At 41.9% G+C, this 12,437-nt stretch overlaps 2 protein-coding genes across 2 annotated transcripts in view; both read right to left on the reverse strand.

The window, feature by feature from the left end:
* Positions 1–58: 58 nt before the first annotated feature.
* On the reverse strand, positions 59–1,683 carry LOC145483637 (uncharacterized). Its single transcript, XM_081462173.1, has one exon. The coding sequence runs from the start codon at positions 1,462–1,464 to the stop codon at positions 583–585; it is 882 nt and encodes a 293-aa protein (XP_081318299.1). The 5' UTR covers positions 1,465–1,683; the 3' UTR covers positions 59–582.
* Positions 1,684–3,198: 1,515 nt separating this feature from the next.
* The window catches only part of LOC145483652 (symplekin-like), a 28,171-nt gene continuing 18,932 nt past the window's right edge, over positions 3,199–12,437 (reverse strand). The window contains exons 28-38 of the mRNA XM_081462189.1: positions 12,166–12,259; positions 11,641–11,710; positions 11,211–11,319; positions 9,418–9,609; positions 8,217–8,318; positions 7,299–7,408; positions 7,010–7,087; positions 6,875–6,922; positions 6,213–6,281; positions 5,627–5,686; positions 3,199–5,107 (exon numbers count right to left, since the gene is read on the reverse strand). Of these exons, the coding sequence (XP_081318315.1) occupies positions 4,823–5,107; positions 5,627–5,686; positions 6,213–6,281; positions 6,875–6,922; positions 7,010–7,087; positions 7,299–7,408; positions 8,217–8,318; positions 9,418–9,609; positions 11,211–11,319; positions 11,641–11,710; positions 12,166–12,259 (1,217 nt within the window). The 3' untranslated portion in view covers positions 3,199–4,822. The remainder of the gene's footprint in view (positions 5,108–5,626; positions 5,687–6,212; positions 6,282–6,874; positions 6,923–7,009; positions 7,088–7,298; positions 7,409–8,216; positions 8,319–9,417; positions 9,610–11,210; positions 11,320–11,640; positions 11,711–12,165; positions 12,260–12,437) is intronic.

Consider the following 12,437-nt stretch of genomic DNA (forward strand, 5'->3'; position numbering starts at 1 on the left):
TTCCTCCCCCGGGGTAGCACCCCACACAGTAATTTTCTTTTAATATTCAAGAACTCTTACGTTCGGATTAATAATTTTGTTGGGTTTCCTCACAATACTTAAAGTAACTATCTGTAGTGTTCTATATTTTGCTCTCAGACGGAAGATCAAACGAACTTAAAAGACAGAGTCGATCCGTGGGGCAATATTTATTCTTTGTAAACCTCTTTTGACCCAGCATGTTGCCGCAACTATTTACAAACCGATCAACATGATCAAGGTATATTAATTTTAAAATTTGAGATCTTTACTTTGTCACGCTTGAAGTACTGTTTGCTATTGGGACCCTAAAGGGTTATTTTCCCATAAAAGTTTTGAACTGGTGCTATATAGAAAACGCGTATTTTTGATTTTGTCAACTAATAACTTAACTTGTGCGTATTTTCTTTGAAAACTAATAAAGTTTATAACAGAATGCGCGACAATAGGAGCACTAAACTTCAACAATGCTCTTTGTTTGGCCTTTGTTCTTTCAAAAATGTTCATTATAAAATATACTAAAATCTATGACAATTTTAAAGTTCGGTGTGGAGAAATGACGAGTTATTTCTTCCTTTTAATGGGTTGTACCCTCAGTTTCAGTCCCGCTACTTCTTCCAGCGTCGAAGGAACGGGAAATTCACCAGCAAAAGATTTCGGCGAGTACTTTGAGATCACCATTCTCGACTTGTTGAGCCGAAGGTTTGCGTTCAAGTGGTGCGGATCGGACGAGTAACGCAGAGACATCTCGCCGACAATACAAAGTCGTGTTTCCATTTTAGAACCTACCACCATGCAGAGATCACTGGAGGGGACGACGACCACGGCGTCTCCGCTTTCTACGTCTAAGCGTGCGATAAAACGCGGCAGTAAGACAACAGATGCTGACAGCGAGCCCAGACTGTCGATGTAGTGAATACCAGCCCTGCTCTGCGACCAAAGATTTTCTCCTAAACCGTCCAACGTCTTCTCCAAATTTTTGATGGCGACCTCTTGCAGAGCGCTCTCAGATGTACTCCAAACGTCCAAATGACTTGTCAGAATGTAGTTGAGGGAATGGCTGTGATCGCCCATGATTGCTAGCGTGTACCCGATGCCAGCTCCAGGAATGCTCTTTAGAGGCGTGAATAAGACACCCGCTTTACTTTTAGGGTCAATTTTCGTGAGCAGATCCTTCGTGGCGTCGACCCAAGAACGTGCCTTGATGACAGGAAAGATTCTGTCGCGGACGCTTGCGAAATCTTCGATTTGTTCGCGATTTACGTTGAGCGTGCTTGATTTTTGAAGCGTTCGTGTCCCTCCGCTAGCGCCTTCGCTCTCGTAGCCAGCAGCACTCGCGCCATTTGTCACCTCCGACTTCTTAACCGTGAATATAAACTTCTCATCGGACGAGCCAGACTTAGAGACTCCAGTTTCTTGCGAAGACACCTTGGTTGTAAACCTCATGCTCGAAACGCGCGTGAAAAATCAAAAGAGACTGGTGTTAATCTCAAGGGAAATAAGACAAATCTTGACCTTAGAACAGTGTATAAATAGGTGATAAGAACAAGATACAAGCAAGCAATGTCCTAATTCAGTAAACCATTAATTAATCTAAACAATGCAAGCGAGAAACGATTGGCTTTCGAATGAACTTTTGGACCTCGCCTAGTGTCTGTTATAAATGCCAGAAATAACTAACTATGAAGAGAGAACATTGCTCATATTTCAATTAATTTGATAATACTTGGTAATTGGGTTGATCCGATCACTTCAAAAGATGTTTTACGTTTCCCAAGTTATTAACAGATCGCTTGTAATCTTAACTTGCTCACCACTACAAAAACAGAGCGTGGTTAAAAAAATTTAGCGATGGAACAAAGTTTGGAGAAGATATTTTTATATATGACCTACGCACTCACCCTGAAAGATGTCAACAGGTAGCAAATGACATGTCATGAGAGCTTAGCAAACCACTACGGCAACGGCAACAAGAAAACTGCACGAAACAAAAGGTTTAATGTGTAAAACAATAGCTGTGCAAGTACGTTATATATCTTTCTTTGTACATTTCTTTGTCGTCCTCTAAAAAGCAACATCGTGAAATGACTAAGTTCTGCGTATTTTGGAGAACGCGAATGACTGCGGCTAATTTTTCGTATTTTCTTTTGGAACTGAACGCTGGCGTTACATAGTTAGCTTGATCAAGTTCTGAGACCAATAGGCGCGGGGTGGCGGTGGTTATTGGTTATGTTCTCTAATTAATAGCAGTGGATGTCCTGACTACAAATGGTTTGCTAGCCTCTTCCAAGCGTTCAGTTAGTTAGTGAGCAGCGCGAAAAACAGCGCGCGAAAAAAAAAAATCAAAAAAAGCGGGGCGAGAGGAAGCGCTTTTTTTTTCGCGCGCTGTTTTTCGCGTCGCGCCCCAACTAACTGAACGCCTGGAAAAGGCTAATAATGGTTTGCATAATCGAGGTCCTAACATGCAGTGCACTTTCATTTTGAAGCTATTTTAACTCATTATGAAATGATTAGGTGTAAAACAAACTTTCCTGGTACGAGATTGCTTCTTGGACAAAATTTCGGTGGATGTCTTCTCTAAGGCCCTGTCCCTGTCTGATTTTCTTCCCGGAACTTTTCAATTTCCTGTTTTGAGCACGTCTGCCTCAAAATAAGCCGAACTGATGTTTGACATTGATCGCTTCTTTCGGAGGTCCCTTTTCGACCTTTTCTATAGGTAATGCAATCTCGTTCCAAAGCTTCTCATTTTAAGATGATTTTTGTCGGCTAATAGTTACCAAAAGAAACAGAAGGCTTTGGGGTCGAGTAGGTCTGTGAGGTTTTCAGCTCAGATGGTAGTATCACGAGCGCTTAAGAAGGATCAAAACCCGCGCTATGATTGGCTACTCGAGTGCGGGAGATGGGACTTTCTCTTCCGCTCGGGATTGTCCGCCATACCCCGCAAGGAAACGGTGTCCCGAATGACATATTATAAATCATTGATCATACAACCTTGCTCGATCAAGATGGCCTCGATCTTAATTTGCGTGTTTACGGTCCTCAGGTGCGTCTCAGTCCATAAACGCGTTGTTTTGGGGGAATATTCCCAAGTTGTCCTTCACGATCACCTTCGACGAATAATTGTTAAATATTGCTGCTAACTGAAGAAACTTACAAACACAATAGCTTTGAGGCTGATGCGTATATTTCATTGCTCTTTTAGAAGTTACAAACCAGAGAGCCTGTACATTAACTTACAAAACCACATGCTTACAATATACAACGATATCCTCTTAAAGAAATTCAACCTTTGCATTGAATTAAAAAGGACGTGACTAGAATCACTGTCACACATTTCCAGTATTTCTCTCCAGTTTCCACACAATGGTCTGGCCAGTTCGGTGTGGTTTCGTCACCTTAGCGCTTTTCATGTAACATATCAGACACGAGAGGCAGTGTTTCATCGGGATATCCAAATACCGAGAAGAGAGTTGAAAATACGACGCGCAGCGGAGTGTTTTTGACAAAATTCGAGGTGTTTGGATAGCCGATGAAACACTGTGTCGAGTGTTTGATATATTTTCTCATTCGAAACAAAAACTAAGGAGTAAACGGAGAAATAAAATCGTCAAAATCTATGCTAATTAAGACCGGGTATCCAAATCTCCTTCACGGTTGTGAATTTCTCTGTTCTGACTTGATGAATTATTCACAGGTTTGAGAATGTCAATTGACAATCACAGGAAGAAATGGTCGTGATCCTCTTCGTTTTTGGCAGACTCCCATGATAACAAGTCACCTGCTGGAATTGGTTTTTCACCTATAGTGAACATACATCCGTATGCAGAACCCCTTCACATAACCTTGTTAGTCTTATTAGTAGGATTAGAAAGTTTGAGACCATTCACGGATGCTTAACCCTTTGAATAGCAAACTTTCGCCAAAAATACCGTTTTTAACCGTTTAGTCAGGTTTTTTAGCTGCCATGACGCTAAATAAGCCTAAGTTTCATTAAGAAAGCTTTTTTTTTTACTAAAAGGAGAGATTTTTGGAGGATTAGGTACAAAAGTGAGCAAAATTTCAATTCCGGGCATGCGCATAAGCCAAAATTTGGACTACTTTCTTTTTTTTGCCATTAACCGTTCTTAATTTTGTTTCAGTGTTTCCCCTTTCCTTTCTGTTTTTCTCGGCCCTTTTACACTGGCTACCTTTTGCTTTGTATGTTCTTTCTGGCTGCCGAGAAAAGTTGGATGTTAATTACGGGCGAAGCCTAGAAAATGGACCTTGATCAATCATAGGCGTAGTGGACCATTTTACCACCGTTTTTGCACCAAAACTGATAATGTTGTTTTTCGATTTGCGACGTCGGAATGTCGTCGATATCTAAACCTGACCATTGTGCGGAAAGGCCTAGCCTAGTACTACTATCTGCTTGTCAAGAATATCTGATGACACTTAAATTAATGACGTCACAAGTGGTACAAAGAGCACGACCATTAATTACGCATATATGCGTGGTTGGTATTCAAAGGGTTAATTGCGAGGTTTTATGGCGACCCCAGAGTAGTGACTGTTAAGAAGATGGAAGCATTTTAAGATTTATACGCGGGATGGTGAAGTGACGCAAAGATTGACGCGAAGACTGACGTCTCTCTACTAAGGCTGGTCACACTAAAGTTCGGTTTCAACGAATTCTCCTCGCCCCGCGAATCACGGTTTCTTCTTGGAGATGCAGGAAAACTTGACTTAGGTATTCGTAGTCTTCCTGCACGACAAGGTTAACTCAACTTCGCATGCCATCTAACCACCTTTGCTCCATCGACTTTCAGTTTATTTCTCCTTCACTTGCACTCTCCTCACCAGCGCTTTTCTCCCGTTTCTTCCGCGGTGACCTGGAGCGAGAGCGTGATCTGCGCGACTTTCGTTTGTCTTTCAGCGATTCTCTCGAGTGCGATCGTGTCTGCTTCGGAGATCTGTCGTCTTTCGTCGACTCGTCGTCGTCTTCGGGGTCGATCTGTTCCTTGTCTGGTTTTTCCACTTTAGGTTTCTTCTCGTCCTTTTTCCCGTCCTTTTCTAAGATCTGAAGAAGCGATCTCGGAATATGTGCTCGCTGGGAAATGGCAAAACAACACACATTTTAGACCATTATTCTGTTAGATACATACTGGTCTTAAAAAATTACGAAAAGTCCTCTCAATGTATGGGGAAACGATTTTCTTGATCTGTTTACGGCCAAGAACAAATATTTAAAGGGATCTTCGCACATTGATATCTTCTACTACTTCACTGTTTGCATTAAACAATTAGATTATGAGCTCGAGATTTCCATCGCGCGGTGATTGCGCCCTCGTCAACCTCGTCGTATAGAAATCGAGAGCGAATAACCTATTTGTTTTAGTATAAACCCACTAGTCTTTCAAAACTTTATCTAAATCCTTTTCACAGACCCTTCAAAAACGCAAAGAAGCGGCCACCAGCGCACACTGCTACGCTACTGACCAACTACAACAGAATAGACAGTGAGTAGCATAGCCAATCAGAGAACGCCGGTAGATTTCTACTAAAGTATAATAAGCGCATAGTCCAAAACAGGCCCACGTGGGAACGCAAATAAATTCATGGAGCTTACCTGGTGAGGAGTGAACGACTGAACATGCGCAACCAGGTTCTCTTTGAGTTCTGGACATATCTGAATAATTATAAACATAATTAACATAATTACCATAATTGTGGAAAGCAGGTCTCCAGGTTGTTTTGGCAAAACAACAAGAAAAGTCATTTAAATAAGCCGTTTATTCCGTCGTCATAGACCCTTTTCATAAATGGCTGTCAATTTAAAGTTCTTTTGTTTGTATTTAAATTAGCCTCACTAACTCGTTTGGGAGTAAAATTCTTTTGAATTATCAACTCAAAAACGAAGTTAGTCAGGCTAATTTTAATACTTACAAAAGAATTTATAATTCGCAGCCATTTATGAAAAGAGTCTATAGCTTAGTTAAAATTAACTCAACGAAGCACTCAACTTGAGGAGAGGACGAAAACTTACTTTGTGTTTTCGGGTGGAGTTTCTTTCGATATGAATACATTAGCGATGATAATTGAAAGGAATATTGTCTTGACGTATCAACAACTGAATTCTTGTAACTGACATTAAAAGGCAGGAAGAATTCATATCACGAACTTTAGGTGGCAGTTTTTCTCATCGATGTGGTTACCTCAAACACGCTTTCCAGCTGTCGAGAAGGAAGTTGCAGAAGAACCGAGAAGGACTGGGGCTTGGTCATCTATAAAGGGAAACAAGGAATGAAATGAAATGATATATAATTGCATCCCAAGTATGTGATCGGGGGGATGAGGGTTTTAGTTGCTCGTACAATTCTTTACTATTAACAGGGGCCGCTGATTGTAGGTAAAACACGATAAAATACACTAGAAAAGAACAAAACAAAGACAGAGGTTTTGTAAACGGAGACTGCATCTCCTCAGAAGAGAATACAGTCTGTACGGTTGGATAAAGGAAATGGTAGGTAAAGTCTGCATACGAGCCAAGGGGCCCATTGGGCCGGAGCTTATCCCGGTTTTTGAACCATGAAACAACTAGGAGTATTTCTATTCCCCCCTGGATGGGATTCCAGTCCATCGCGGGGTTATCTCCAGCATTAAGTTCGCCGGTTCCCATTTATACACCTGGGTGAAGAGAGGTACTGTGAGAGTTAAGTGTCTTGCCCAAGAACAGAACACAATGTCCCCGGCCAGGGCTCGAACCCTCAGCGCTCTATCCGGAGACGAGCGCACTAACCATGAGGCCACCGCGCCTTCAGAAAGGAAATCGTGTTACACGTAATTGAATGGAATAATTCCGCGACCCGAATATTACCTGACAACACTTGACAAATCCCTGCCAAACTTTGGGCTGTTTCCAGACCTGAAAGACAAACAGAAAAACAGTCAATCAAGACCACCAAGTCTTCCTATGATAATTCAGTTCACTGCGTGTACAGAATTTACTCACCTGCTTGGTGATCAATTTGGCAAGTATGTTCATGACAAAGCCAACCAGTCGAGGACATATGCTTAGAGACTGGATCACCTGCCGAGTAAAATGAAACGCGATATAATTTCTCTTCTAAAGTGTTCTACATCTCTCCTCCGCAGAGTTCGAAACGTTCGCTATAGAAAGCCGCTGTGCCAGGTGAGTACAGGCGCAAAGTCGAACCCTGCGCCTGCACTCACCGAAAAAAAACCCTTTGAGCCTCTGCGGAGGATAGAGGTGTTCTAATGCGAGCAGAGGTGAAAATTACCGTTCTCATGAACAGGGTAGGGAGAGGATTCATTTCCATCAGCTGATGAAGAACCACTGCTAACACCTCCTGAGTGTAAATGGTCTTCTCTGCGAAACACAGGCTGCTGGCTGAGTATGGGAAAAAGGGAAAACAGAAAATGATTAGCACAAAACAGTCTCCTAGCTGGCACGAATGATAGTCTATGTATGTATCCACACCATGTCCGTGTCATTAGTTCAGTAAAGCCATCTCCAAGTTACCTTGTGCCTCTGTGTCAAAACGAGTCTTCGAGCGAAACCATTCACATGAAAATGTGTTCCGCCTACAGGTTCATTTTCATGCAAATCAAACTCATTTTCATATGAAAGGTTTTGCACGAAAACCTATTTTGAAACTGAGGCACAAGATAAATGGAATATCAGGGCCGAATCTTGTAACACGCAAGAGGAACGTATTGTGGAACAGTACACTGGAGCCCAGATCACTCACGGCCAAGAGGAAAGAGACCTCGTGATCACTTTTCGACGTCAAACAGAGTGAGATTTCGGTCCAAGATGAGTGGAGCAGCAGAATGTATTCTTGGTTGCTTGCTTACCATTGCATTTACCACATTACAAATCGTATTCACGTCTCTCGGTGGTTCCGAGCCGCAGAGCATGCAGTCCGTATACCTTTTAAAACTGCAATCAAGTTCAAGTTCCTATAAGATACGGATACTCTTGTTATTCACGCTTGGGCCATGTATCCATGGAAAAACGAGGATCTAATCATAGCGTGCGGACAGGAAAAGCGAGGTAAATAAGATGTTTATTGCATATCTCGCTACAAAGAAAAGACAACTTCTAAAGTCAAGCGCGCGGGAAGAGGGCCGTACAACAGCCAGCAAAATAGACCAATCGCAGCAAGTGTACCAGTGGACACAGAGACTTAGCTTACCTTTCATAACAGACTTCATGTCACTCTTAGCCTCGATTTGATGAAGAGCGACCAGGAGTTCAGACGGACTGAGGGGACTGGTGGCTGATACCTTCGAGTCACCTGAGGAAGGAAGAAAATAGAAAATTAGCTTCCCGTCACTGAGAACTTAAAGCTGCTCAAGGAGGTTTTCTTCACAGGAAATTAATAGGGAGCTTTCGCAAACTACAACGGCGACGCCGACTTTAACGTCACCAAACAAAAGGTTTAATGAGCAGAGCAATGTTTTCGCACGTGCGTTTTGAATCTTGGTACATCTCATATCCTTCCTCTGCAAAACAGGAACGTGAAATGACCAAGTCCTACGTATTTTGGAGAACGCGATTGAACCGCAGTGGCTAATGTTAAGTATCTTCCTTTGGAATTGGATGCTGCCATCACATACTTAGCCTGAGCAAGTTTTTAGACCGATAGGCGTCCTGAGCAGATCTACGCAGTTGCGACATTCGAAGGAAAAATATAATTCCATTTTTTTATAAGGCGTCGTCCTCGACGTCGCCGTCGTCATTAGTAAAGCTCCCTAATATTGCACGACGAACGGAAAAAAACGTCAAGTCAGGATGAGAGCAAGGCCTACAGAAGTGTCACTTTCAGTTTCGAGAAATACTCAGAAGACAAGAACAATTTTCATTTCTTATTCAATCAAGGTATTGTCCCAGCAACAAGGTATTGAACAACATAAGTTACCAGTCGTAACGAGTTTGTGAAGATAATGTATCGAGCGTTCGGCCTTTGTTGGGGCAAGGCAGGTGGAAGTACTCTTTAAGCAATGACCGCGGCGACTCCGAGGACAACGCAATTGTCTTGATTTGTTCAGCACGCCTACTGGTCCCAGAACTTGCTCAAGCTAAATATGTATCGCCCGTGTTCAGTTCCAAATGAAAATATGAACTTAGTCATTTCACGTTGTTGTTTGCAGAGGACGGCAAAGAAATGTACAAAGATTTATAACGCACGTGCACAGCCACTGTTCTGCACATTAATAAGCCTTTTGTTTGTTGGCATTCTCGTTGCCGTCGTGGTTTCCTTAAGGTCCCTAATTAACGTTGCAAACCAGCTTGTTCCATAATAACCACAGGCTCAAGAAACCTTCGGAAACCGCATTCCGAGCTATGAAGCGACAAACATTTACCACAGTGCAAATGATAAGCAATACACTTACTATGAAAGCATCCCAGCAGTCTATTAAACACTTCCTTGACCACACTGGGTGACTGCTTGATCAGCTTAGGCAGTACAGCGATGATTTCCTGTTTCTTCAGACCAGTGAGTACAGGGATCAAGAACCGTACGTCTGATACACGCTTGTGGTAGAGCTCCTTGACTCGCTTAACCAGCTCTGCTGTGGGTACCGCTGGAAACAGAAAAGAAAAGAGCCTGTATATACATTTAGGAAATCGCCCGAAGAAAATATGCGCGCTGACTGATTGGTTCTCTGTGTTTCTATCGACTGATAGAGTTTGGGAGGGCTCAAGAAAGCTGTAGAAACACTCGCCTTTCGGCATTTCTCGTTCTCCCAAACTTCCACTCCTGTTTCTATTTAAACAATAGAGTGCTTCTGTCGAGGAACTATCGGCTGTTAGTTGCCCCGCGGAAATTTGATGCTCTTAAAACAAATATGCTAGTTTTAAGAACATCAAATTTCCAAGGGGCAACTATCAGACCGATAGTTCCGAGATATAAACACTCTATTGTCTTTATTGTTCACCACTGAATTTTCTTCCGCGAGCCAGTTCAAAAATCATATTGAATTACTTTCAACTTTTTTAGATGAAAGCCGTGAAAGCCAAATGTAAAATTTAAAACGGAAAATAAACAAAACCCACTTAACACAATTTCATTTGTTAAGTTTTTTTTATAAGCTCGCTTGTTTACAGAAAATTTTTCACGGACGAGTACTATCCATCCGGGTATTTTCCTCGTACGGGCACTATGGGCTGATAGTGTCTCTCCGCGGATGAACACTATCGCGTCACGTGATCAATTTAAACAAATAAGAATCGGAGAAAATTTAGTGGTGAACTATAAATACCTCTTACTAACCGAGTTCGAGGTCCGTATTGTAAGTTACGGATCGAGTTTTTTCCTCTTCGATTTATGGCACAAGCGCGAAGCGCGCGGGCCATAAATCGACTGAGAAAAAAAAGAGGATCCGTAACTTACAGTACGGACCGAGAAGACGAGGTTAGCAAGATATTTATTATATCTCTACTGTGTGCCTGACGGGTTCGGAAACGATTTCTATTCACGCGGACTCGGAAAGGCTTCAAATTTCTGACGCACCTCAAAAGCAAAACGAGTCAGTTTGAAATTGTGTCTAAGTCTTTAGCAAGCTTTATTACACAAGTTAGAGTATAAGAAAGTTTTAAACTTCCACTTGCTATAAAAGTCAAGAATACTTGGCGATAAATCACGAAACAGTTTGGCAACAAAACCAACTTTAAATTTTTGGCGGGCCGTGCAGGAGAAATATGGCCCGCTAAATTGACCAATCACAGCGCGCGTACTCGAGATTTCTAACGCGTGTGCGCCCTCGTCAACTATCGCGCATAGAAATCAAGAGCGAATAATTTAATTGTTTTAGTATAAATCTACTACTCGTTCAAAACTTTATGTAAATCCTCTCCACAGACACTTCGAAAACGCCAAGAAGCGGCCGTCATTTTGTTAACAAGGGTACACTGCTACGCTGCTCACTATCTATCACAGAATAGATAGTGAGTAGCCAATCAGAGAACGGCATTCGCGATAGAGCGCTAGTAGATTTATACTCGATAGACACACGGTACATGTTTTCTATTTCTTAAATGTCTCTCAATGGCGAGTTTGATTCACCAGCCCCATACAGGTACTGTTCCTAAAGCGTTAACTTCATAAACTGAGAAAGCACTGCTTGTATTTCCGTATTATGTTTGCAATCGTAAGATATCGGACCTAAAAAATACAGCACAGTACCTTTGTCAGTGATAATGTTAAGAATCCTAGCTATAAGTGTTTCAGCGCCTGTAGGACAGTTCTCTACCAACTGCAAGAGCTCAGGTGACGCCATACCGATTGCACGAACCTGAGACAAAATAGAGAAGCAGAACTGTAGGTCCGCAGCGCGTGTAAATGAAAATGAGAGAATAAGAAGTAACACTGGCCTTAAGATAAACCGAATATCGTTTTAATGAACAAGGTATCGGCTCTTAAAGAAACAATGGGATTATTCTCAGTCAAAACTGTTACCACTTTGAGTAACACTCTACTTAAGTAGTGAGCGAAATTGTCGGATTTGGGTTAGAAAAAGGCAACCGCAATTGCCAGGTGCTGTCCCATTTTGACATTATTGAATGAAAAATCTTAGGCCTACTATTAGCTACTTAAAAATTGGCAGTATACTTACAGGATGTTCAAGATGTCTAAGAATGATTCTTTTTATGACCTGCGAGGAAGCTGTGTACACTTTAGCCAATCTGGGGAGAACAGAGGACAAGCACAGAGAGGAGTTAGTGAACTGTATATTAAGTCACACACCAGACAGTTATGCTACTCTAGAACTGCCAATGTTTTGGTCAGAGGGAGTACTGAGACTAGGCTACCATAGATATATTAAGAGGGCTTACTCGACGGCCGTCATGTTGGTGCATAGATGGTGAAAACCAGTATGGCGGCAGTAAACAAAGTCTTTCACTTACCGAAGAGCTATTTTCCCAGTACCTAACTCCCCATGAACATCGTTCTGGCTTTCACATTTAACCAGTTTGTTCTATTTTATCTGTCCTACAAAGGCTAATATTTGGTGGTTGTCGAGAATGAAGACAGTGTTATCATTAACAACCATTTTATGAACACTTGTATAGTTATCACAATTGCGCTGTTAATGCAAGTATAAAGGAGGAAGGATGAGGACTTTTGGTGATAAACTTACTCGTGAAATAGTTTATGATTTTGTGGAAGCAGTGCAAGATATAAATAAAGACAAAGTTTAATCGTGTCATCTGTCCACTCGCCAGGAGCCACTTCTGTAAACAAAAGAGAAAATAATGATAATTGAGAATGTGATAACCGTTTGCGACCTTCCAGTTAACAACTCCCAAATAATAGAGACGTTCCCAGCGTTAAAACATAAACTTCCACGAGTCAATACCGTTATGCAACCATCAGTACAAATGTACAAGAACTCCGGCGTGGCTGACACCA

This window comes from Orbicella franksi, chromosome 4 (assembly GCF_964199315.1).
Source record: "Orbicella franksi chromosome 4, jaOrbFran1.1, whole genome shotgun sequence".
NCBI classification, from domain to species: Eukaryota; Metazoa; Cnidaria; class Anthozoa; order Scleractinia; family Merulinidae; genus Orbicella; species Orbicella franksi.